General features: G+C 40.1%; 1 protein-coding gene and 1 non-coding gene across 4 annotated transcripts in view; one reads left to right on the top strand and one right to left on the bottom strand.

Annotated features, from left to right (window-relative positions):
* ptch1 (patched 1) overlaps positions 1 to 27,529 on the bottom strand; it is a 78,605-nt gene that overhangs the window by 3,294 nt on the left and 47,782 nt on the right. The window contains exons 15-23 of one of the 3 annotated variants that reach the window (XM_080188792.1): positions 26,678 to 26,990; positions 21,551 to 21,693; positions 19,880 to 20,063; positions 15,776 to 16,056; positions 13,026 to 13,163; positions 9,436 to 9,578; positions 4,569 to 4,668; positions 2,914 to 3,168; positions 343 to 870 (exon numbers count right to left, since the gene is read on the bottom strand). In XM_080188792.1, the coding sequence (XP_080044918.1) occupies positions 343 to 870; positions 2,914 to 3,168; positions 4,569 to 4,668; positions 9,436 to 9,578; positions 13,026 to 13,163; positions 15,776 to 16,056; positions 19,880 to 20,063; positions 21,551 to 21,693; positions 26,678 to 26,990 (2,085 nt within the window). Of the gene's footprint in view, positions 1 to 342; positions 871 to 2,913; positions 3,169 to 4,568; positions 4,669 to 4,800; positions 4,818 to 9,435; positions 9,579 to 13,025; positions 13,164 to 15,775; positions 16,057 to 19,879; positions 20,064 to 21,550; positions 21,694 to 26,677; positions 26,991 to 27,529 lie in introns of those variants that run through there. The other 2 variants (XR_013886674.1, XM_080188793.1) reach the window with 2 other exon arrangements.
* Positions 7,309 to 7,500, top strand: LOC145343612 (U2 spliceosomal RNA). Its single transcript, XR_013886754.1, has one exon. It is a non-coding gene; the product is annotated as a U2 spliceosomal RNA (small nuclear RNA).

Raw genomic sequence — 27,529 nt, 5'->3', positions numbered from 1 at the left:
GTATGGCAACTAGGGAAATTTCACGGTTACTTCATGGCGGTGTTAATATAAGCCTCACTTGTGACTAATACATAAACTTTAAAAAAGAAATTCTTATATTACACAAACACCTACTAATTACAGTTTATTTGGTTGCAATCTTTCTAGATCCACTTAAGACCTACCAACGCAAATTTAACTTGTGAAATAACACAATTACATTAAATAATTTTCTGTCTGTTAGAAGAAACATCGTAATTTTTTCCTGTTCTAGTTAGTCCAAAGAAGTTGACATGGGTATCAATGATTCATAATATTTGAAACAGTAATGCACCTTTCATTGAATTTCTCTAGGAGACTTACCTAATGAGTTCTGTTCCCACTGCTCTGTGTTTCACATTCAACGTCCTGCAACTCTAAAACTTCCACCTTTGAGTTCCTTCTTTCATAACGTGCATCAAAAGGCACATGAGGATCAACAAATGCTCCTTCATCAGTTTCATTGTACCCCTCATAACGTGGGTACCCTCCAAATACATTTTGGTTGGGTATGGGAGGATGCACAGCGACAGTAACTGAGGCTGTGGCGGTCACAGTAGTTATAGGCTGGCAGTATGTTGGTGCTGGAGCACCGGTGGCAGTGAATGTTGGATTCCTAGTTTTATGAGAACGGGATCTATGACTTTGTCGATCCCTATTACTGAGTCTGGAATGCCCTTCATGAGCAGTTTCAAAAGCGTCCATGCGTGGTCTGCAAGGAGGCTGTCGAAATCCTTCCCTTGCCTCCGAACTGTGGTCTTTACAATTCCTCCAGGATTGTTGATGTTTAATATCCTGTTGTGGAGATGGCCTTGGTCTTGGTCGATGAAATCTGCAATCTGGCTGAACAACCTGTAAACAATATGAACTATTAATACTGTTATGCATATCTACCCTGCTGGTCTCCCTGATACGAAGGGACAATTTAATATGGCCAATCAACCTAATCGGCACATCTTACGCTGCAGTGCAACTTAATAAATAATTGATAATACAACTTACTTAATTAAAAATATTTTGATTGGTAAAAGTTCAAGGCAGGTCAAAAGTCATGCAGAATGCTCTCATCCTAAAAGACATTTATTAGAATAAGTAATCTAGGAAAGCCATTAAAGTATCGATACAAATTTTCAAGAAACAACTCAATGTAATTCTGGAGAAAGATTGTGGTGAGAAAGCATGCTTGTGAATAGCAAAAAGGAAAAGACCCTTTAATGTTCCGAAAGATCCTTCTATTGTTACATTAAGATTCACATCATCACAGAAGCTGTCCCTGATCACAACGGAATCCAGTTTCTGGAATCACACAATTGCCTTAGGCAAAACACATGTCCTGAGACAACATCAAGCAGTGAACAGACATCAACTTAAATGTAGTTGCTTGGCCTCGTCCAAATTTTTTTTTAGAATCTGAGGGGAAATGGATGTGATATGGTTACCCCAGTTTGCCTATTACTCACTGTGTGGTATGTATATTCACGAATGGGCCTAATGTTGCTCCTTTCAGAGCTGAGAAATGCCCAGTCTACCTAATGGGGGAAATTCTCCAGTAATTCATGCCAGTGGGATTCTGCGGTTCTGCTGGCAGTGGACCTGTTCCCGTGGGTTTTGCACCGCCATGGGGTGACATCAATGGGAAATCTGGAGAATCCTGTCGCCACTGAACAGCGAACCACCTCCTGTCACTGAGAAACGTGGGCCTGGGAGGGTGGAAAATTCTCACCCAAATTATCCTAGAAGGTTAAAGCATCTCAAAAGTTTAAGCAACAGGTGAAGCTAGTCATTCCATGCAGCTATTAAGGTATTTCTCACTAACAGGATGCTGCCATCACACAAGTGTCAAACAATGACCATCTCCAGCAAAAGAGAGAATCTAACCATCTCTCATGACATTCAATGGCATTACCATCGCTAAATTTCCTACTATTACCATTTACCAGAAACTGAACTGGATTAGCCATATAAATGCCACAGCTAAAATTCTCCAGCCATTCACTCCCTGCCACCGCTACCAGAAAAGACAGAGAATCTGGTGTTTAGCTAAATCCCGATGGCATGAATGGCCAGAGAATCACACCCTGCGACTACAAGAGCAGATCAAAGGCAAGGAATATTGTAGTGAGCTACTTACCTCCTCACTCCGCAGAGCTTGTCCACAATTTACAAGGCAGGAGTGTGATGGAATACTCTCCACTTGGCTGGATGAGCGCAGCTCCAATTACACTGAAGAAGCATGACACCCTCCAGGATAAAGCAGCCTGCATGATTGGCACCTAATCCACCACCTTAAACATCCTCTCCCTCCACCAATGGCACATAGCAGCTGCACTGTGTACCATCTACAAGATACACTACAACAACTCAACAAAGCTCCTTCCCCAGCACCTTTCAAACCCATGACTTTTATTATCTAGAAGAACAAGGGCAGCAGAATGCATGGGAAATACCACCACTTTGAAGTGCCTCTCTGAGCCACACTACATTCTGACTTGGAACTTTATCACCATTCCTCCACTGTTGTTGGATCAAAACCCTGGCACTCCCTTCCTAATAACACCATGAGTATACCCACACCACACGGACTGCAGCAATTCAGGAAAGTGGCTCACCAACACCTTCTCAAAGGGATGGGGGATAAGTGCTGGTCGAGCAGCAACACTCACATCCCTTGAACAAAAAAGTAACAAAGAAATAGGTGTCAGCGGCAAATAGTGGTCTTCGTCAATGATCACATGTAACAATCTATTGCCTTTAAAATCAAATAATTACAAATTTCCTGTTATTGGTAATCACTTTCAATGAAATTAAAGCAATGGTAGTTAAAAGAAATGCTGAATCTTCAAATACTGGCAAGATTTTTTTTTAAAAGAAAAAGAAATTAATGGTTTCCCTTACTGTGGATCTGGGAAAGACAGGATTCTCAGTTGCTTCCACCATGATCTGATGGGCTGATGCAGTAGAGTTGGGATTGCATTCATAATGCTGAAGTTCTTCACTGATCCCGGAAACTGTAGTCTGTGAGCTGTATTCAGAATCTGAAGTATCAGATCCACAATTCCCTTGCTCAGGGTGAACAGCAAATCTCACAATTCGAGGTGGTGGCTCTGGTGATGGAGTAGGTAGTCGGGTTCTCCCATCAAGAGGTGAAACCTATGAACCAAACGTGTTGAGGGTAATTAGTCTCACTTAGTGTTCACCGCTGTTGCTGTCACACCCAGTCAGTTCTAACATTACGTGATATTTCTTTCACGCTAGCTACAGAGGGAGTCTGGTGAGCTCTTGAAGTTACCTGGCTCTTTGCAGAACATCAACTCTGTCCAAAGATAATACTAGGCACAAGTACCATGTTCATTATGATCACATTAATATAGGATGTCTGATTTCAGGGCTTTCCCTGATCTTCCCTCCATCTGATCTATGGATGATTTTGGGAGTGGTTTTGTCTGAACAAAAGGAGACACGATGTAGTTTGCCATGACGAACACAAGTCAGGCAATTAATCCAGGACCAGTTATCTGCCAGATATGCATGAGTTTTTACCCCTCAGACTTTTTTTTTTACACCATGGACAGGGTAGCTAACCTCAAGTATTATTCTTAGGATTTTATTTTCTTTCCTCCTTGGGAGTCTTAGCTACTGCTGACCGCGGATTATTTTTTGTTCACCTTATTGTGGAGTTATGTAAACACCTGGCAAATCAAGGTCTCCCCTTCAGCAAGGCCAATGGGCAATAACTTGTAATCTTTCCTGTTCTTTGTAGTTTAAAGAATAGAGGAAGGGCATCGACATTCTATTCTGTCCAGCATTATCTGCATCAATAATGTGGACTTGCTACTGGTTGTTTACAGGATGATGGATTTAGGTAGGGGTCAAGAAGGTATTTGGTGCTCTATGAATCTGTTAAACTCTGCCACTTTAAATCTTGCTTACTTCATGAAAAATATGAATGAGTTAAAAAGTTTATATTTTCTGTGATTTTCCAATCCATCATTTATTCATGATTACACCTATCTGATTCCCTGACAACTCATGCTGTTATAGGATGAATTCACCAATTCTGTGCTTCCAGTGCTATGTGTTAAAGGTGTGTAGGTTAGATATAGCACAGTAACACAGTGGTTAGCACTGCTGCGTCATGGCACCAGGGACCTAGGTTTGATTTGGGGCTTGGGTCACTGTGTGGAGTCTGCATGTTCTCTCCATGTCTGCATGGTTTTCCTCCGGGTGCAATGTCTTCCTCCCACAGTCCTAAAGATGTGCTGGTTAGGTGCACTGGCCATACTAAATTCTCCCTCAGTATACCCGAACAGGTACAAGAGTATGGCGACCAGGAATTCTTCTCAGTAACATCATTATAGTCTTAATGCAAGCCCACTTGTGATACTAATAAAATAAATAAATAAACGCTGTCACGCTGGTTCTCTGACTATGCTCTTTTCAAGCCTGGCTCCATTAAAAATAGTGTTTGGGAATTAATCCTTTTTTTTCTGCTAAGAGCTTTCTTAAGTCCAAATATGTTAGAACCATCAGGAAAAGAATAGAAAAAGTACCTCGGGATATGGTCCAAAGTAAGAAAGAAGAACTGGAAGTAATACCAATCCATTGAGAACACCCAGAGCTGTTAAAATAGCCAGAACTGCAAAGAAGTACCTGTAACAGTTGCAAAGAGTAGTGCAATTAATTTTAAAGACCTCTTTATTTATGTCAAGCTAATTGCATTTTAAAAGTCATTTACAACTCAAACCTTAAGTGTCACAGAAAAATACCACAACAATTCTTTACCTTTTACATCAGTCAGGCTACATCCCACAACAACAGTGTTAGTTGACCAAAAAAAAAGAACAGGATGTTAGTTTGTTAATTTTATTGACAAACACACAGTATGGACTGTTATTCATGAATCGTTTGTTACACACACACAAAAATATGGAACGTGAACTGAATGACTGAACAGGACCATACAACGTGCACAATGAAAGGGGCCCCATTACCTTAACCCCAGCAGAAGCAAACAAATGAAGTAAAGGGTGCAGAATTTAAACAATTTAGTCTAGAGGCAGGAGAAGCAAAGTCTCAGGCAGCTAATCCACTGTGAAATGCTGCTGCATCTCATAACCGAATCACTAATTAAATCTCAAGTGTATCAAGTAGGTTTCCTCTCACAACACTAATCAAAACTTTCTGCCTACAGTCCTCAGAGATGCTGGGTTTTAGTTTTACTAAATAGCTCAAATTGCAATCCTTTATAAAGCATGAACCAGCATTCTGCTTTAAAATGCTGCCAGTTCTATAGCAGATTCCAGCATTGTATTTGATAACAGCGCTTCACACAATAGCATCACTGCACTGCAAACTAAATCTTTTGTGGCACAATTTAACATTATGAATACTCTTGTTTTGCGTCAACCATTTTAAACATAAAAGCTAGAATGCTGGTGAAAAAGGAAAAGCATCCAAGTGGTTGACCATTCCCACCATTCAAGGTTATGAACTGGGAGATTTCATAAATACCAAGGCAAGCTTTTAATGTTAGAGGTCTTACCAATTGCTGTAAAGCACAGCTGGGACTAAGATTAAATTTATGGACACATTTATAGTTAATGACTTCAAGGCCATTACCTTGAGTATAATTTTAATGGACTGTCTCAAATAAAGGATGATCCATTATTATGCAGCAGTACAGCACACAGTTACTTTCAGTATGTTCCAATGCACAATTACATTTTTTTCATATATTGAATGCATTAAGTTGAGCAGCAAACATCTTGTTTTTAACTTCACAAAATATAGATGCTGTCATAACTACCCATCAAAATTTCATTATGTGACATATCAGCAATATATTGTACAGCCATTTGCATCTATTCATGTCTGATCAATTCAAATATATTGCATTTATTAAGCTGCCTTAGTATTTGGCTTAATGACACCCTCCTCTATCTATCTTGCCAATTATATAGGGGTCATTATTAGGCCCCACCCCAGCCCTGCAACAAAACTGTATTGATGTTAAATCGTTCTTAAATAAACATGCTCTGACACAGCTACATTCTGCCACAAGGACATCAGATAAGACAGTGTCACAAAATCCAACAAAGTACTCTCTTTAAAATAAACAACAAAACATAAGCAATGTATCTACTTAAATTGGTAATTAAAAACTAGACTTGAGTTCCTTAGTTGGTCTAGTTGCAGAACTGAGTCATGCAGAACATGTTTGATCCCTGATAGGTGATGGGTTTTATAATTAATTCATTGAATTTGGGCATTGCTGGCACAGCAAGTATTTATTGTATGCTGAGTTAGCTGATCTCAGCCAGAAGCAGCAGTCTGTGTGCTGCAAGGTGTATCAATTGGAAAGGAAAAGTGATCCCATTCCTGATCGCTGTCCAGTGACTCTGAGAGAATGCTGTTTGTAGAGTCATTGAGTAAAGGACAGGATCAGACTTTACTGTGATGTCTGCATGATCAAATAGCCTTCTGACATTTATGCTGAAAACTCTCGACCTTGCTCATGGCAAGGATTCTATGGTGCCACTGCAGTCAATGGAGTTTTGGCTGGAATGCCAAATCCTCTGTTCTTGCCAGCAAAGGGGTGGGTAGACAAGATTGGAAAATCATTCATGCCCCTAATGTTCAACCCTCCAAAATGACCACTTGCATGAGGCACTGGAGATGGATCACATATTAGCATGAGTCCATGGCTTCAGAGGAGGGAAGAAAATTAGAACAAAAAGATTTGATCACATGCAAACTCAGCTGAATGGGACTGAGACAGATATCAGGGACTCAACATTTTAAGCAAACAAATAACTTGCTGAAGGTGTTGAACTGTCCACAAGGGAATTTCCTAAACATGATGTCATGCATTGCCTTACAGGTTGGACAGCCAAACTTCGTAGTTTACTATGGAGTGTGTGGCATTGCAGCTGAGCTGCCCTTGACAAGGGCTGTGTCACCAGTTAAAGCATCGCTCAGGAATGCTCCCACTGTGGCCATGCAGGCTCTGGACTCTACTTTGATAGGCTGAGAGGCTGAATGCTTGAGAGATTCATTCAAATTATTGATCTCCAAGAGCCTGTAGATGTGTGAAACCACCACAGCCCAGTAAGCACGAATGAGACATGTGAATACATGAAATGTTAAAAAACTGAATCCTGACTCCAACGTGCTTCCAATATGGCCATGGCAAATTTTAACAGATGTGGGATGGAGGACTAGTAGCCGGCTTGTTCCAAGGTGGCGTATTAGTATTTTAAACATTATAACGGACAACTTGTATTTAAGTAAAACGCTTCTCGGCCTTTTGGCTAAGATCAAGTGTAGTATCAACATGTTGTGCTTGGCTGAAGTCATTAGGTTACATTTTAGCTTCATTTGAAGCAATTTTTTCAAGCGGCATCTTGGCCTTTTGGCTAAGATGCAAATGAGATCAAGCCTTGGAGGAGGAGCTACACCTACTCCAATCAGCGTGGATCATGTAGATCAAGCCCGAGACGGGAGTTGAGAGCCCTGTCTTGTCAGTTTGGATCGGGAATGCCCCAACTTGTTAGGACTCTGAATTGGATTTGATTAGATTGAATTGGAATAAAGAGTAAAAAAAAACTTAAATATGACCCTGATGACTGAGATTTCTGGACCTTGACTATAGAACAGCAAAGGGAAGTGAGAACTGCTGGATCCAGGGGTGAAGTACTTTTTCATGACACTCTGAATTCCTTGATGTTCCCTCCACTCCCTGGCTATCATCAGATGCCATAGGCCTATCTGACCAAAACCCAGCCAGCCCTTCAATCTGGCTGACTATCGCCATGAAATTAAGATAAAAAAATGCAGTCAGATCTTGCCTGATTTTGACTGAACCTGTAGAAAGCCTTTCCCTTACATCTACCTACCACTCCCTGCCTCCAAGTTAATGTCCATATAATTGTGACCCTCTTGAGTAATACTTACTCTGCAATTATGTAATTGAATCTTCACATATATATTTAAAGAAGGACCTCAATATTTTCTGTCTGATACTCCTCTCATCATTAAGAACACGGGCTAGTGGAAGACAGTCCCACTGGTGTGGGTATATTACACAGACCATTTTAACTGCCTGTGCATGAAGTATTAAAATTGTCCCTTATGTTTTTGTGTTCCCAGGGAGTCAAATTTTGTAGGTGAAGGCAGGATTCAAGAGATTAAAAATAGACAGCTGGATATCATTTGCCTTCGTCAGGTGTGCTTTTAGCAGGAGGCCAAGTAAACACCCAAGCTCACCCCATGGTAGAAGGGTGGGTGCCCAAATTGGCAGCCTGCTGGTCATATTTAAATGAATAATAACGGGTCAATTGAGCTTGTGTACAAACCAATAATACTGTTCGCACCAAAAGACGGTTGGCTTGGGCAGTAAGGTAGATGTGGACAAGTTATTTGTTAAAAAGATTTTAAAAGGGCAAACACAAAAGGGGTTACTATCTTCAAGATGGTGCCCTTTGTGCATCAGGGGCAGCTCCGCTAAAGGTGGTATCCTGCACTTTCTCCTCCTCACCCACCCTCCAATACACATCAGCTGCACCCCCAAGCTGGCCAAACCCTCCCCACCCAATATTTTGGACTTACTCCAAAATCCCATCAGGCCTTCTGCTTGTAATTGGTTGCAGTTCCAGCAGGGCCCACTAATGAGTTTGTAGTGCTGCCAGGCTTAATGGGCTGGAGCCTCTGAAGGTGAGAACACCTTCAGTGAAGGGTGAAAGTCCCTCTGACAGGTAATTGAGCCCACCAGCAGTGCCTTTTGACTGTGGGGTGGGCTGGTGTGATGCAAGTTGGTTTCCAGCTGATTTTGCTATGGGGGTGTGGTCAAACTGTCCACATGCCCATCCCCGCCACCCCAAGCCCATAGTAAGATGTAGGGAGGAATTTAATCTTGAAATGGTAAGTAAAACAGTTACATTCAGTAAAGCAGATGATCAGGCACTGAAAGGATGTATTATTGGTCCATTGCTGTGCCTTCTCCTTTTCCCTCTCAACTGCCTTCAAGCTGTTAGCTTCAATTTTTGCTGTGCACCTACAATTTCTGTATCTTACACTCTGATATAATAATCTTATAGTACATTGCATAAAAGTTATGATAAATCAATCATTCTATTTCCACTGTTAAATTATAAAGCACAAAATCCTGGATCTTCAGTATGGACTTAACAGTAAAAGAGGTTAAGGTAAAGTGGCCTCAATTAGTAACCATCACGCACACATTTTAGCCAATTAATTAATTATGACAACCAAAACTTCAGACAGAGTGTAATTTACAACTAAATGCCATCAACAGAGGGAAATAAGATTTAAAAAGAAATGACCATGCAGCTCAAAATGAAGGTGGATAGAGAGGAATGGAACTTCTAGTATTGGCCATGAAAAAGGGAAACTTCTTACCTGACAATAAAGTCAAATTCAGATCCAGCAAGCATGAGAACCCCAAGAAGAGTTGACACAGCCCCATCTAACACAGGTGCAAACATGTGCTCCAGTGCAAGAACTGCCCGCCGATTTTTGTCTCCAATAGCTGTTAAAAATGCCTGCAGGCAATAAAATCAATACAATCAGACCTCGTGTACTGAACTACCCAACAGCTCAGCAACTGTTTTGATTATGTGTGATGTGGAGATGCCAGCGTTGGACTGGGGTAAACACAGTAAGAAGTCTAACAACACCAGGTTAAGGCCCAACAGGTTTATTTGGTAGTAAACACCACTAGCTTTACTTGTGCGTCATGGGCATACAGCCTCTGATCTTCGGGAAAACGTTCTCCAAGGCGGCCTTCACGACATACGACAGCGCAGAGTCACTGAGCATAAACTGATAGCCAAGTTCCGCACACATGAGGATGGCCTGAACCGGGATCTTGGGTTCATGTCACACTATCTGTAACCCCCATGACTTGCCTGAACTTGCAACATCTCACTTACTGTCCTATCTGGAGACAATACACATCTCTTTAACCTATGCTTAATGCTATCTCCACTCACACTGTCTGCACCTTTAAGACTTGAATAGCAGATTAGCTGTAAAGACTCGCATTTTAATCAGTATTCTGTAAATTGTGTGTGCCTTTATATGCCCTGTTTGTGATCAGAACTCTCCGCTCACCTGACGAAGGAACAGCATTCCGAAAGCTAGTGGGGTTTACTACCAAATAAACCTGTTGGACTTTAACCTGGTGTTGTGATATTTCTTACCTTGATTATGTGTGACAGACTAAATACTTCAGATTAATTTTAACAGAGCAGCAAAAGTGCCTATGATTTATTTAAATCCTTCAATATCCTACTTGTTAAGGTCAGAGGGGCTGAATTTACTGCATTTTCCTGAGCTACATGGAGCTCTTCTGCTGTAGTTACAGCAGATAATTGGAAGGATCCCTGTATAAATTCAACCTAGAGTCTCTATATATTACAACTAAAAGGCCATTTATGTATTAAGTATTTCAGATTTGAAAAAGGATGGCAGCTAATCGGTTTTATATTGCTTTTACATTAAATAGTTACCTACATTGTTGCTGCTCAAATTCTCCATCATGTAAAGTCTTTGCTTTTCTCAACATACTAATCATTATTTAAATTACTGTTATTTATAATTTCAGTGACTCATTATGATTATCTTGTGTTAGTTATAGCTGACTTTAATTTTAGAGTTTATTTCCAAAATATTGTTGGTTGTTTCATTGGAAGAGTTAATGTACTGGAACAGCAAGTTTCAAAGACCCAAAATACTTTTTCTCATGCTAGTGTGTTCTGGTATAGAACACATATTTACAGTCTGTCCGTACTAAACTGAGAATATGCCAATCCCCTGTGACAAGGTGCATATAATTCAGCGATAGATGATGACTCTGCCACCTTCCAGCCTCCATTCTGATTAAGTCCATGACAGGAAAGCCCTCAGACAGCTTTCCCTCTCTGTTGACCAATTGAGGCCCTTATGTGGGCAATTAACGTCCGCTTAAGGGCCTCATCCTCTCGCTACTGGCATCAACCCTTTGGAGGGCATGAAGGGGTTTGACTTGTGGGCAAGGTTGTTTGCAGATGTTGATGAGGGTATCTTGTTCAAAGACACTCAATGCCTCCTGAGTGAAAAACCCACCATTTGAATGGAGGAGTGCACAGAGGATTCTAGAGGAAGGTCTGCCATTGGCTTGTTAAGTGTCCAAGTGGCACAAGATGGGTGGCAACATTGCACTATGTTCACCTTTCCAGTTGGTAGCAAAGACCCCTATCATCCCAAGAGATTCTACCCACTTCTGGAGGTACCATATGAGCAAATACACAACAATTTCATCAATCTTTTAACAACAATTGTGAGACTTCTGATTATTGTACGCATCTAAAGAGCTCTCATTTAAATTCCAGTGTAGAAAGGGTATTATTTCATGATAATTTTAATACAAAATATTTTTAATAACTATTAAAAAGGTGGATTTCCTCCAGGCACATTAACACTACTGTAAATAGAATGCTTTCTATGCAAGGTTTATGCATGTTTTTATGCAGTTTCTGTACTGTTCCACTTCATCTTGTTCAAATATCAATTAACTGCCTGAACATGATCATAAATGCTTTTCCCATGTACCTAAATGAATTAAACCATTACCACAAGCTGTTCTATTAACAATTTCTGCATGTAATTAATACCAACAATCAAAAAGGCATTGCCTTATAGATTTTTCGGTGTACTCAAATCTTGAAAATATAGTCCTCGTCTTTACCAGGGAAGAAAATACCATGAAAGCCGTGGTCGAAGAGGGAATAATTCAGATGCTAGAAGGGTTTAAAATTAATAAGAAGGTGGCATTGGATAGATGGATAAGACACCAGGACCAGATCAGATCAATCCAAGGTTACTGAGGGAAGTGTGTGTGGAAATCACTAATTCCTGGGGAACTCAAGTACAAACCTTCCTCCAGCCAGAAAAACAGCCATCGATTCATCTGTGTTGGGACTGTTGCTTTTCTTGATGTACTTTAATGACCTAGGTGCACAATTTCAAAGTTTGAAAATTATTTGAAACTTGGAAATATTGTGACCTGAGAAGAGGATAGTGTGTAGAATCATAGAATCCCAACAGTACAGAAGGATGCCATTTGGCCCAATTAAGTCTATACCGACCACAATTCCATCCAGGCCCTGTAGAACTACAAAAGAACATAGGCAAGCTGGTGGAAAGGGCAGATAGGTGGCAGATGAAGTTCAGTGCAAAGTGATTTATTTTGCTAGGAAAAACATGAAGAGACAATATAAAAGAGGACACAATTATAAACGGGGTGCAGGAGCAGAACAACTTGGGTGTATATGTGCATGATTCATTGAAGGTGGCAGGATGTGTTCAGAGTATAGAATCATAGAACCCTACAGTGCAGAAAGAGGCCCTTCGGCCCATCGAGTCCGCATGAACACAATCCCACCTAGGCCCTACATCCATATCCCTACATATTATACCCACTAATTCCTCTAACCTATGCATCCCTGGACACTAAGGGGCAATTTCTTAGCATGGCTAATCAACCTAACCTGCACATCTTTGGACTATGAGAGGAAACCGGAGGTACCCGGAGGAAACCCATGCAGACATGAGGAGAATGTACAAACTCCACAAAGACAGTGACCCGAGCCAGGAATCGAACCCAGGACTCTGGAACGGTGAAGCAGCAGTGCTAACCATTGTGCTACCGTGCCGCCCGTATGTCTAATAAAGTATACAGTATCCTAAGTTTTATTAATAAGAGTATAGAGTACAAGAGCAAGGAGGTTTTGGCGAACTGTAAAAGAAACTTGTTATGGAGAAAATGGCACTAAGTGAATTCGGAGAGCTGGTGCATGCATGACATGTCGAAAGGCCTCCTTTTGCTGCAACATATTTGCGATTCTGTGATTTGTGGTTTATCTCAGCGCGTGGTTTAGGAAAGTTGTGCACACTTCTCACATTCCACTTTGACAAAAGAAGAAGTGGATGTGGGTCGTTTCACATACCAGGGCAACGTGAACGGTGAATTCCACCCCGATTCCAACAGAGGCAATGAGGATCACTACAGGAACTGCACTCAGTTTTATCCCAATGAGGCCCATCATTCCAAAAAGTTCCACAGTCATCAGTGCTAGGACTAATACCTAAATGGGGTTAAGAGAAACCATCATTAATTATTGTACAAAATAAGTTAACTTGCAATAGTAGAGAGAAAAAAAAAGATTTTTTTTTACTGGATCTATCTTCTTGTAACAATAAAAACACACACAGATTTATTTCTAGGTTCTCCAAAAAGTGAATTTGAAAGAAGTAATTTGAAAGTGTTCCAGGAAGTGACAGAGGGCAGCAATAACTCTACTCTTCTATTAGTTAAAACCTATTGCTTTGTACTGACAGTTACAGATGGAATTCTTCACATTAATCGCTAGGCACCCCTTCACATTTGTAAATACCAATTAGTGTCCCACAGCAAGTATTTGCAAATATTTCAAAATTAGGTTTCACTGTCATTCAACAACAATCTGCTTTTACAGCATATCCTTAATCCACGGCCCTTTACTGAAATGTAATCAAATAAAAACTGTAATTTAGCTAAAGAGGACATTAGGAGACAAAGAGATTGGTCAGAGGTAGGTTTTAAGGAAAGTCATCAAGGAGCAATGAGACGTGGAAGGACTGAGAGGTTTAGAGAGGGGAATCCAGAGCTTAGACCTAGACAACTGAAAACACAGATGCTCATGATGAGCTGAAGGCAGGGGTGTATCCATAAAATGTTGGGGCAGCACGGTGGCACAGTGGTTAGTATTGGTGCTTCACAGCACCAGGGACCCAGGTTCAATTCCAAGCTTGAGTCACAGTGTGGAGAATGCATGTTCTTCTCATGTCTGTGTGGGTTTACTCCAGGAGCTCCAAATTCCTCCCATAAGTCCAAAAAGACGTGCTGATTAGGTGCATTGGCCATGTTGAATTCTCCCTCAGTGTATCCAAACAGACGCCGGACTGTGGCGACCAGGGGATTCTCACAGTAACTTCATTGCAGTGTTAATGTATTCCAGTTGTGACATTAAAAAATAAACTTTACAGCTTTAAGACTTCTCAGAAAGTTGGTTGGAGGAAGTTACAGAGATAGCATAGAGGGATTTGTACAAGGATGGTAATCTTAAATTTCAGCCATTAATGGATCTGGAGCCATTGTGGGTCAATGAGCACAATGATAATTGGTGGTAGGTGGTGTAGTTTGGATACAGGATGTAGAACATCAGATGAGTTGATGTTTATGGAAGACGAGGATGCAAGGTTGGCATTGAAATGGTTCACCTGGAGTTGCTTGAAGTATGGATGAGGCTCAGCATTAAAGGGGCAGGAATTGGAATTTAAGCAGTAGAATTAGACTGTCTTTCTGGTGGAGGAGAATTGGAGTCAGAGGTTCAGCTCAGGGTCAAATTGAAGACCAAGATCGTGAACCTGATGTTACCAGCAAACATGCAGAAAATGATGTCAATGGATAATATAACCAAGGAGCAGCAGTAAGATGAGGAACAGGATGGGATTAAGGATAGATCGTGAGGAGATTTCAGGGATAGCGAGGTACAGCTGGGAAGAAGAGAATGAGGGTGATTCTCTGCCTAAGATTATAAGAATGGGACCAGGGAATAACTGTTCCTTCAACTGCAGAGAGGACAGAATTTAGAGGACACTGTTCTGGTCGACCATGTCAAATCTGCAGAAGGATCAAAAAGGTCAAAGGAATGATAGTGGACCATGGTTGCAGTCACAAAGAATATAATTTGTGATTTTGATTAAAGTCTTTTGGTGCTGTAATAGGAACAGAAAATTGCTCCTGTTTGCAAGGTTCAGGAAAAAAGCTGGATTATTCAGAATAGTTTTGCAGGATTCCTAAAGAAGTGAAGATGACTCTGTGGTAGGCCTAAAGCCTCCAAAGATTAGATGCCATTATCAGCTGATGAGAGTCAGATTACAGGGGCCCTCTGTTACTTAAAAAAACACTGAAGGATTGGTCTGGTTGCAATTTAAATTAAACAATTACATTTGAGGTAAAGTCATGACATTTTTCTCATCTAACAGTGAAACTTTAAAAAATGCCAGCAGCACAAGCTGATAAAGTTTATAAAGAGTCTAAATGATGTTCTGCAATAAAACACAAAAACCAAAAGCAATTTAAAAAAAATCAGGTCCTGGTCAAGCCACCTATGTGAAAGGAATCTTTGTCTGGTGTGAAAATGCTTTTAAGTTTTAATGAAATTTGAAGTAATATCCTAATTTCACTTGAACACTCCATCCATACAAAACACATCGCAGACTAAACAGTTCTCTTCATAAAATATGTTTACTTACACAAAGTTTACAATTGATTCTCAGTTAATTGGTTCACATCTGGTATTATTTTGAACAACTTCTAATGTTTTGTGCAATTTTACTCTTATTCTGAAATCAGTCAAAGCAAGAGCAACAGTAATCTTGCATGATTTTTGTAACAAACAGTTAGGCAAATCATCCAAAACAATAAAGGCTTTTCTTTCCTTCAAGTTCTTACAAAATTTGAAACTAACGTTTAGAATTTTTTTTCAATGTTTAAATTTTCACTGTCGTCATCTTTCCAAGCCGAATAAACATTTCATGAATGATGTCACAGGCATACCCCACCAGAGGCCCAGACATAAACAAAACCTTCCCGACTAAAGAAAGAGCTATACCAAAAGGAATTCAGCAGCAACAAAGCTCCTTGTAAACTTACAATGATTCCAGCCGTCCATGGGTTCAGGAGGAAAAGAGCGCACACCAGAAAAGTGCAAGCCAAGACCACACTGATGGCGAGCAGCAGCCAATGTCGGAGCCCAATGTATTGTTCCCAAAAAAGAAATGGATATCCATTTGGATAACTGGAAAGTCCTTGGTTCGTAAAGTTATTGCAGATATTTCTGACTTTCTCAATAGCCTCCACAAAATCTGAAGTCTCCCGTAGTCCATTGAGGTAGAAAGGAAACTGGGCATATTCAATGGGCTCTGCAGCTGGAACTAAACATAAAGTGAACAAGTTTATTAAAAAAAACTACCCTCATTTCTTGTACATAAATGTTTGCAAATAGTTTTAGTCTGATATGGCATATCAGAATTACTGAATACATAGAAGTTTCTTTTATTTCCCCTATAATAATACAACTGTCCTAATGGTTCAGACCAGAAAGATCCAGGTACAATCATTGGCCTGTGCTGAGTTTGCAGTACTGCAACTGAAAGAAAAGCTCCCGTGATGGAGAAGATAAACAAACAGCAACAAATAGCTTCAGATCATCACCCACTTACTCCTAACAGATGTGCCGATAGACAGAGGTACGTATAGCTGTGATGTTTTGGATAGCCTGGAGGGCTTCACTGTAAAAAGTTGAAAAATACTGAACACATTGAAGGAGTCAACACTTCCAGAGGGGAAGGAGTCAACACTTCCAGAGGGGAAACAGTCAGAATGGAAGTGAAATGGGGATGCGCAAAATAGATGGGGTTCAATTAGGAAAGGGAAATTGGGTGGGGTATAATGTGGACCCTAAAAATGAGAATTTCATTCTCATTGGGCAGAATATGACGGTGCCTGCAGATAAACCAGTTGCAACCTTAGCATGGCCATTTTTGGGAAGCGCAGTGGGATTTAAGCCCCTGATTGGGTACTTACCTTCCTGCTGTCAGGTTTCCTGGTTGATGTGTGGGACATTTTCCCACAGAAACCCTAGAATCCCACACCAAGGGCTACCTTCCAGTCAAGCACCAGCAGCTCTCCAGAACCAACAACACTACCAGGAGTGATAGCCATTGCCAGTATTGCAATATGGCTTCGGCAGAGGATTGGCAGTGCAAATAAGATGAGGTTTTGTTTTTCATTCGTGGGATAAACCAGCATTTATTATGGTGGTGAACTTTCTTCTGCAACTGCTGCAGTCCATATGGTGTGAGAACACCCACAATACCGTTAGGGAGGGAGTTCCAGGATTTTGATCCAATGGCAGTGGAGGAAGGGCAATGCATTTCCAAGTACAGATGCTGAATGGTTTGGGAGGGAACTTCTAGGGTGGTGGTGTTCCCGTGTGTCTGCAGGTAAGAAGGCCATCCTCCTTTTCCATCCTGGACTAAATCAGAGGGAGGCAGAAAGGTGGCATGGTCTCCAACTTGCACCTTCCCACCTGACGACATGCTTCTGAACCTGCTACCAGGAGCTGCATTGAATTCTGCCAAATATTTTTTTTAAAGTTCAGGGGTACAGTGTTAACCAAATTGCTAATCTGAAAAAATCTGAAAAATGGATAAATATCAGTAGTCTGTCATTTGGATTTGAAGATTAGTATAAAAAACATTATGTTCAAAGTTTTATCCACTACCCCACCCTGCCCCAAAGAACTCCAAATACATTGAACAACTAGCTACATACACTGTAAGGAAATGGTTCTTGCCATTTCATCCATATCCAGATTAATTTTGTATGTTAACAGCCTAAATTAGTTAGAAAGCAATTCAACAGTACCTAGATAATAAGCACAATATTCAGTAACTTATCTACAGAATGACTATTTGCATTATTAGAAATTCACATCTGGGTGGCCTCAGTGGCATTAAAACTAAAGAATATCCAGACCTAATTAACCGGTAAAACTAAATGTGATTGTACAATATGACAATGAAGCCTTTGTTTAAAATTAAAATCCAAAATCTCTACATCTGTAGGACCAACTGTATTTTTCAACGAAGGCTTTTCCTTTTTTTTAAAATGCAAGACTTTAACCAGGAAAAAAAAATCCCAACAAAACCAGCATTTAGTTTTTGCTGCTGTGTGTTCCAAACCCTGCAGGGTCATTCAACTGACTTGCTAAACATGATTTGCCCTATTATAATCTCAACTATAAATTTTCATTAAGACAAGAGTTGGCTGGCTGCCACCAGGCTCCAGGGTTTGGAATACAGTGGAGTTTCATTATCCAATCACATTTTCAGGAGCCCACTCCACAGACCAATAACCTCAACTAGCAGGCAGTCACATAACTGAATCCTGAATGGAAATTAAATCAATCTAAGTTCCCTCCTTGAGACATAAAGGACCCCCTCCTGGTCAATACTCCACAGAATGATTGTGATGAAGCACAGGTGTACAACAACCCACATTCTAGTATCATATCATTGGCTAATGGGTATGGAAAACCCTTTACAGTTTGTGAAGTAAAATATGCTTTTTTTCTACAGAGCATAAAATGAATTCTAGAAAAAATACACATGTAATATTTTCCTTCACTTAACCTTTGACTTTCTTTTTGTACTGAGGAGAGAGATTATATAGAATTTCGTTTCTTTTAATGCTTAGTTAGTAACACCAGAATTTTTCCTGTAATACTGTAACTGTGTATTCATTTTAAATAATCCAAGTATAATAAATGTTACACTGCATTTAGTACACTATTGGCTAGAATATAAAATATGCTTTTAAGAGTATAAAGCATGTTTTTTTATATACTGTACTTGCAAAGAAATCGTTTTTCTTTAATTTTCCGCACGTCTCACTCCAATTTATGACTTCTGAGTTTCAGCAAGGCTTACAAATTACCAAATGCATCTTTTTTAAAAAATAAATGATTGGCATGAGGAATGCAATACTAGAAACGCATTAATATATCTGCAGTCTAATGTAAGTTACAATCAACGATTAAAAAACTAATTCCCACTAATAAAACCCTAATTTTCCAGATTGGCAGGTTTTTAAAATGAGTTTTGGTCCATTTCCCACCATTAAAACAAGAATTCTCCCTGATCGCAAGGGCCTTCAGCGGGTCACATGAGTGATATCACACATGTTCTGTGCAAATACATTAATAGCATGTGGAATGACACCAACAGCACAATAATGCAAGTAAAATCATGTTGGGTGTGAAACGGGCTGCTAATCTTATGCCGGTTGTTTCCTGCGTGGTGAATTAGATTAAAATTATCCTTTTCATCCTCAAGATGACTGGAAACTTTAGATATGTCAAGAGGAAAAGAATTCACAGAGTGGATAATCCAAGGAGTTTATTGTTTTGCTGCCAACCACTGATCCATGGAATTAAGAATGTTGCAACTGCTGTTCATTTGTTTCTCATTTAAATAGAATAAAATGTATCACTGTATGGGAACTTAGTGTAGAATTGTACGGCAACTGAGATATTGACAAAATTGGAACCACATATTTGCCTTCATGAAATCTCATTTTAATTGTTCCAAACTGTGAAAAATAGAATTGCTTCAGTTCAATCTTATATAAACTACATGACAAGATTATGTAGCATAACATGATGAGGTATGATTGTGTGGAGTGTATGATAAGCTAAGACAGTCTATCACACATATCAAGACAAATCTGTATCGCATTGTGCATATTAGTTGGGATTACATGGGATAAATGATTAGGTAGGCTGACATAAAATAATGACAACATGAGAGTGATGATCAAAGCTTATTTATACTCTGATCTTCTCCAGATAAAGGCCAGGATTTTCTGACTTCACCTGCATCTGGGGTTCTCCAGTCCTGCTGCAACGAATGGACATTTGGCAGAGTGCCAAATTCTCTGTTCTCGCTGGCAGCAGTTGTGAGCTGCACGACATCAGAAAATTCCGGCCATAATCTAGTTATTATTTAAATCTGATTCTTTTTCCCCTGCTGCTTTTAGTTTTTGATGCTAAAAAATACTCAAAAATACACCACTTTTCAAAATTGTCAATAAAAATTGACTTTAAAGACCATTAGTTACTACCACACCAGTGAAAGCACTTAAGATTAAGAAATTAGGTATAACAGTTAAAGGAAGGCAAAAGGATAAACTTACTTCTGAGCGCAGTTTCTGGCCTGTCATCTGCCTTGTCATGTACCCATTCTGGAGGGTGTGGTCGGATGTTGGCTTGAGAGGCAGCATAGGCCACAGGATCATTACTGACCCAGGCAGTTAGGTAGATGTAAAAAGCATTTGGGTTGATGATTCCATCAGCATTCACTAGGCGCTGTTTAGTCAACTGTAACAAGATGGAAAATTATTTAGAATACATGGATTTTTTTTAATCAATGTGTCTTAATGCCACAGGGCAATAAAAAAAAACTCATGAACATAATGCTTAAGGAAAGCAATCTTGCCTTCACATAGGGAATGAATTGCAACAATTTTTAGTTCAATTTGAAGCTACCAAACACATTACAAATGCTTCACTTGGTAGCAAGTCCTCTTCAAGAATTGAAGTATCTATAGAAATAATATGAAAGTTAAAATAACAATAAAAAAAAGGAAAGAAAAAAATTTGGCAAGAGTCCCTGTGCACGTCTGTGCGCAGTTAACCTCTGTTGTTAACACTGAAGGAAATGCCACCCAGCAAATGGAGGAGAGCTATAAAAATAAAACAACATCTGTACAAATTTTGCTAGCACTTGCTTCTCCTGACCTAGGTATATTCGGAAAATGCACCACGCCAAGAAACAGACAGAAGCGAGATCCTGCCTGGGTCACTGGGGGGGCAATCATCTTTTGAGTATTCATCTCGGACATAAAGCAGCATGCACTATAGTGTCAAAAGGAACCGTCTGCATCTGCCAATTTTTGCACTTTTCAGGGTGCTGGGATCGGTGGGGGGTGGGGGTGAGGGAGTGCTTGAAGGCTGAATGTTAAGAGAATTTTATGGAAAATATGTAATCCTTTGCTTTTGAGCACACTGGCCAAGCTCCCATTTCAGGTCTTTTCTGAATGAAACACGACTGTGACAGGAGTACAAAAAAGATTTGATTCGCAGGCTCTGGATTCAATTAATCCACAGGATACTCGGCAACTGTATGTCTTCAGCTGTATCTGGAATCAAACAGTGCAGCTAGCAACCCCTGTGGGCATGGCACACTTTTCTCCCTCCCAGGCACAGGAAATTACATCAGAAGTTACAGTCCAACACTTGGTCCCACAAGCTACACCTAGTAAAGAATGAACTACTGTATTTAAAGCTTACCAGAGTAAATACTCATTCAGAGTAACTCTACATCAGTGTTTTGTGACTTATTTCTTTCAGTGTTAACGGGTATGCTGTAGTCTGCAATAAACCAACATGTTTTACACCACATAATAACTTTAAACAATGTACTCTGTAAAACTGTCATCTTGAATATGACGGGGAAGGTAGAGAATAAGCAGAGCTACTCTCGGCACATTATTGATGGGATTCTGCCAAAAAAAATGAAAAAAAAGACAAATGGCTTGAGCGAGACCTAATTGCTTTTTCAGTGCTCAGTACCATTTCCACTGAGACTCCACGTTTGTAATGAAGGCAGACAAATAAAAAATTGTAATTCTGTAACCTTGTGTGCAGAAGCCATGTGGAGAAATAATGTATTACTACGAGAGGGGCCACTAAAACGTTTGAGGAATTTTGGGTTCACACTCAGCAGCTCAAAAGACAAAAGAAATTGAGCTATTTTCTCACTCATCAACAATACAGGCGTTGATGTCTTAAAAAAAAATTCTTACCTGACTTAAGTCAGTTGGCCTATGCCTATTGCCAGTCTGAATTAGCAACTTGTAGGCCAAAACACCATCATCAGACCCATTTTTGTAACTGTTGTGAGTAATCTTCCCAGCTTGCCATTCCCTGTCAAAAGTGTCTTGTAGACCTGATTAGACAAGAGTTGGAACATTTTGTGTACAACAAGTAGCCTGGAACTCCAAAGCATTTGTTAACTTCTATTCACTAGGTAAATGTGAGACTGGCTTTACAGAGTAACTGGCATATGTCACAACAAATGGAAATGAAAGGGTGTGACCACATTCTAAAATATTGCTTTCTTTCTGCATTCACAAAATGGATTCAGATTTGTGTGAATAGGAATGTTTACGAAGTTTAAAGGATGGGCAACATGGTGGCACAGTAGTTAGCACTGTGAGGCAGCAGTACTAAGGACCCAGGTTTGATTCCAGCCTAGGTAACTGTGTTGTGTGGAATTTGCATATTCTCTGTGTCAACATGGATTTCCTCTGGTGTTCCAATTTTCTAGCAACAACAGGTTTTAGTCCAACCGATTTATTTGATAAACTCACTAGCTTTCGAGGGGATTCCCTCTTCTTCACCTGGGAATCCCCTCGAAAGCTAGTGAGCTTACTATCAAATAAATCAGTTGGACTAAAACCTGGTGTTGTCAGACTTTTTACTGTGTTTACCCCAGTCCAACGCTGGCATATCCACATCATGGCTCCAATTTTCTCCCAGATGTCCAAAGATATGCAGATTAGGTGAATTGGCCATGCTGAATTGCCTGTTAGTGTTCAAAGATGTGTAAATTAGATGTTTTAGTGATGGTAAATGCGTGAGATTAAGGAAATAGCACAGAGGAGAGAGCCTGGGTAGGTTGCTCTTTTGGAGAGTTAGTGCAGATTTAGTGGGTCAAATGGCCACTTTCTGCACTGTAGGGATTCTGTGGTACTAAATATACAACTTGCTGTGTCATTGACTCATTTGGTCACTAAAGGTCACAAGTTTCTGGTTGAGGTGAAAAATGCAGGTGAGCTGTTTTCCTGAGACTCACCTGAAATTTGCATCAACAGGGCCTTGTGTATCAAACTGAGCAACTGAGCTGGAATTCTCCACCACCCCGAATGCCCCAATTTCAACTCTGGCTGCTTTTTTCTTAGGCAAGGAATTATCAGCTAGCAATTGAAAGTTGCCCTTAGGGATAGCCCAAGGCTGAAAAAGGGAAGGCTGACCAGGATTCCTCTGTTTCTGACCCTGGTTCAGCAAATGGTGTTCTAAATTGCATTTGTACAGATTGAAAACCGGAGCAGCTTGGGCTTGATTGTGATGTCCTTGTGGCTGAATAGTTTGAGGGTTCACTGTCTGGACTCATGCATGAAAATTGACCAATTATACATGGCATTACAGGGTCACTGTTGCTCTTGGAACTGTAGCCTACGTGAATCATGTTGTTCAGGAGATGAAAATGTTGATTACTGTAGCATTATTACAAGAAATGTGTATGTCAGATCCCTGATGGGGATGGCCAATGTAGTGAGAAATTCCAGTCAAATTACAGAATCATTGGCAGAAAATGTATTTTAAGAGACACTTGATATTAGGTAGCGCAAATTGGTACACAGCAAGTTAGTTTGGTAACCTGCTCACAGCTCCCACTTCAGACCCCCCAGTTCCTTCTCCCCAAAAGAGCACTGAAAAGTCAATGCATGAGTCACAGAGCACCTGGTGGAAGGGGGAAGTGTGGGGAGGGGGGATGTGTGTGTGTGTGTCGGGGGGGGGGGGCGGTGCAGGAAGGCTGCCTCAGCCATCAAATACGCCCATCCTTTAAGTCAGGGGTTAAGTGCTTGGCAGAAAATGAAATCTACAAACAAAAAAATTACATGCAAAGTAACAGAGCAAGAAAAAAAACAATTACTGAAATTACGCAAGCAGAATTAGGGAAGAAACGTTACAGCAACAAGTTGCACTTGAAAATAATTTTAAGAAATTTGGCAAGGCATTTACAAATAGTGTGAAGCAAAATGGACACTGAACCAAAAAAGACTGGGTGAGGTCGATCAAAAGCTTGCTTAAGATGGATTTTGATGAGCTTTACAGAAATTTAGGGAGATAGTCATCACTTTATCTAATTAATCCAAAACTCTGCGGTCTCAAATATTACTATATAAATTATAACATACAAATGCTTAGTATATTCGAATGAAATTCTTATGCTGATTCTTAAGAGGTGTTAAACCGTTACTTTAGCAAAATTAATACCCGTCTTAAAATAGCACGGGTGTAATTACATATAAACTGACACAAATTCACACAAAGCAATTTTGAGAGCATTGATATCAAAGCATTCGCATTACCCCAAAAGTTTAAAGGCTGAACATTTCAATGTTAGATTCAATTTTAACTCAGACTATTTGGCGGAATTGTTGCTCAATGTGTCCCCACCTTCACTCCCCCTCCTTGTCCCCATCATTTTAACTTGACTGAAATTACACTTGGGAAAGGCTACCTGCCTAGAGAAAGGGGCCTAATTTAAATTGCAATGTTTCATTATATTAATTTCATTAGGCATGCTTGCCACAACAACTATACACTGATGTAGGATTGCACAGTACTGAACTCATCAGTTAAAAGAGATAATAGGTACCATCCTTGTAAATTTTATTTTCCTTTTCAAAGGTTCCTTGTGAGCAAGTAGGATCAGAGCTGCTCCTCCTGGTCCCAAGAAGATGCTTTAGGCCTCTTCTGTCCCAGTTATGGTTCCCCCTCAATGATCTTTGCTTATCTGTCTAGCTCACTTAGTTTGGTAAGGATCATCTCAACGGGTGCCTGGCAGTAACCTGACAGCCCTGAATCTCCACTGCCACGTGACTCCCACTTTTGCCTTTTCTTAATAGTATTGCCTCTGCATTTGGGCAGGAGTCAGCGTCTGGGCCTTATACACCAGTGAGACGGATAGTTCACCACCTGCTACAGTCTCCACACTGCTGAATCTGCACCAGGTTAACACTGATCCTTAAATATCTTTTAAGTTCCCTCTTTGTTTCCTTGTTTAAAGATGCATGGTAAAATAAAAGAAAACCCTGATTGTGAAATCTGTAACCATGTATAGTCTGCACAGTATAGTCACCTTTTCTAATAGCAATATTACAGAACCAAATTCCATGGAACAGACTGGAAGAAAATGTATTCAGCACAGAGGGGGAGAACAGTATGAATGCACAAGTTAAAAAGTAAAAGGAACTCAGCCGTTCCTTGAGCACAGCATGAGTTAGCACTGTGCCCTCAATTCATTCCATCTGTTTGACTTGGGCAGCACTTACAAGTCGTGAGATCTGTTGCCAGCACGTGTAAAGATCACAGCCAACACCTATTCATTCTCAACTGCGATTTTCCTCTGTACCCTTTTTTAAAAAGCATGGAAGATCACTAGCTGTTCCAAGCAGGTAATTTGGATCAGATTTGGAACAGGAAGCCACAATCCTGTACAACGAGCCTCTGTGTGAGCAGATGACAAACCACATACCCCGACGTTTAGACCCACCTCACAGCTGCACTGAAGCTGTAATCAAAACCATCATTACAGATCTGATAGGTTAACTACAGCTGTAAGGAGATAAGGCTAAAGAAGCCAGGCACAAATGCCATTGCCTAAGGGCTGAGCTTGCTCATTCCAGTTTGAAATAAAACTCCCACGTAGACCTGCAGACATCAACTTAAAACAAACTGGTCTGAAACAATGGCAGCAGCTTCAAAAGCACACACAGCACACCTGCCAAACTTGATGCACATTCCCAGACCTGGCTTGAAATGAAGAGGAACCAATTTGTAAATACCACCTAGGTGATTTCAAAGCACTCCACTCGGTGTGGCCTTGGCTTGTGCACATGTTTTCAAAGCTTAGCTTCCTTAAATAATAATAATTCAACTGGATTATCAACTAACCCATCAACACAAATACATCCCACTGCAGTAATGAACTTTATAACTGGCCAATAATAAAATACAATAACTTACAGAACTTGAAAATTAACCGTATGTACAGACTTTCATGTTTCATATTAGAATAGAGCACACGAGGCAAAATATTTTCAAATTTAGTAAGAAATGCAATAGAAAAGACTTGAAATATTTTGTACTGTCCATCTTAGTTCATATATTAATAAAAGTTATATTTCCTCCTCCTCCCAGTAACTGAAAAAACCTCTTGCCACAAGTCATTCCTCAGTGAACTTGTGATATCTACCAAATCTGCTGGTTTGCATCAGGATCAAACTCTACCATGCTGTATTGGCAGGATTTCCAGATCTGCTGAATTCCTGCCAGAAGTAACGGCAGAGCCCAAAGCTGGACCTTCCTAACAAGATAGGAAATGGACCCCACTCACCCACACACATACACAGAGAAAATTTATCAAAGCGGTTATAAGGGAGATAATAGTATGCTCCTGGGAGAGATGTGGGCCTGACATGCTTCAGCTCAGCCACTTCTAATAGACTTTCCAGAATGTTTCTAGCAGAGGACATCCTAGATGTACCCCTTGTGGCACATAGAACTGCTGTTGCAAGGCAAATCAGGATACTATTCCCACCCCATAAATTCCAGCCAACTCAACAGTGGAACTCCTAGGTGGAAGCATCTCAGCACTTATACCACAACATGCCAATCCCTTCCGGATTTTTGGCACCCAATATTTTCCAAAAGATTTTGATTAAAGTTCTAAATTACAGACCACGGCTAATCTTTCTGCGCTTAAAAAGGCTTCATTATGACTTTACCAGTTATAAGTGGGCATTTTTAACAAATTGTTGTTCTTCTATTTGAACTTTAAGAAATTCCATAACATTATGCATCAACAGCAACTTGCATTTATATTGCACATCTGACATTGCAAAACATCCCAAGGTGTTTCACAGAAGCATCAACAGCCAAAACAATGTATAAATATCAATGTTCAGTATTAAAGAATACCATATATAAACACTCCTGTAGAAGGCCACAGTTTTCAGCAATCTAATTAGGTGCTTTTCTTAAAAAAAAAGCTAGACAATATCTAATGTATATATAATGTTTTAATGTGTATTTCCTCACCTTATAATTTAAAAATAAGGGGAAAGGATTGCTGCTCTTACCTTGGAGCCAGTCATGAAAATAGTGCAGCCACATATTTGGAAGTTTCCCATTGTCTTCCAACAAAATGAATTTCACATTTCTGAAGCTTTTGTGGAGGTAATACAGCAGGCGTTGAGCATTGGGATAGTCTGTATCTTGTTTAGTTACAATGTACATATTGTAGAAAGAAAAGTATTTAAACTGTGCTGCGATGAAGTCATATTCTCGCGTATCACGAGGTACAATGTCCGTAAGATCCAGTCCATCTCTGACTGTTGTAGTTCCATAGAGACTGATCCCAAGTAAACCCAAGAAAAGCAATGTGACCAATATCTGTGACATAAAAAAAACTCAGGTTCAGAACTCAACAAGATTCACAGGCTCAAAGACTGGGCAAAATTAGTTAAAAAAACATTTGGTGATAGCCCGAGCAAACAATCTAATCATGGGTGATTTATCACCAGTGTTATTTGATATGCAATTTAACCAGTGATGTTAATTTATGATGATAAGCAGACATAATATTTTACTGTAGTTACCTAGCTGAGTTTACACCAGATATTAAATATTAAAACTTACATTTATCTTACGGTCCACTTACAGCAAAGGGAAGGGCTGGAACTTTCCGGCTGTTCACAGCAGTGGGATTTTCCTGTCCTGCTGTTGGTTCACCCCCACTGTGGGTTTCCCTGCTGCGAGGATTGCATTCAACGGGAGACCCTACTAACAATGGTGGGGCCAGAACATTCTGCTATCAGCCAATGGCAGGTTGCCTCCTACCAAGGCAAACACGCGGTGGATTGGTTGGAGAATCCTTACCTCGGTTTTGAAATATATTTATGTTCATTGACTATGTGAGGAGTCTGAAGAAC

This window comes from Carcharhinus amblyrhynchos, chromosome 5 (assembly GCF_965287045.1).
Source record: "Carcharhinus amblyrhynchos chromosome 5, sCarAmb.v2.hapA, whole genome shotgun sequence".
Classification (NCBI taxonomy): domain Eukaryota; kingdom Metazoa; phylum Chordata; class Chondrichthyes; order Carcharhiniformes; family Carcharhinidae; genus Carcharhinus; species Carcharhinus amblyrhynchos.
The sequence above is the reverse complement of the archived record's forward strand: the minus strand, read 5'-3'. Positions and strand labels throughout refer to the sequence as shown.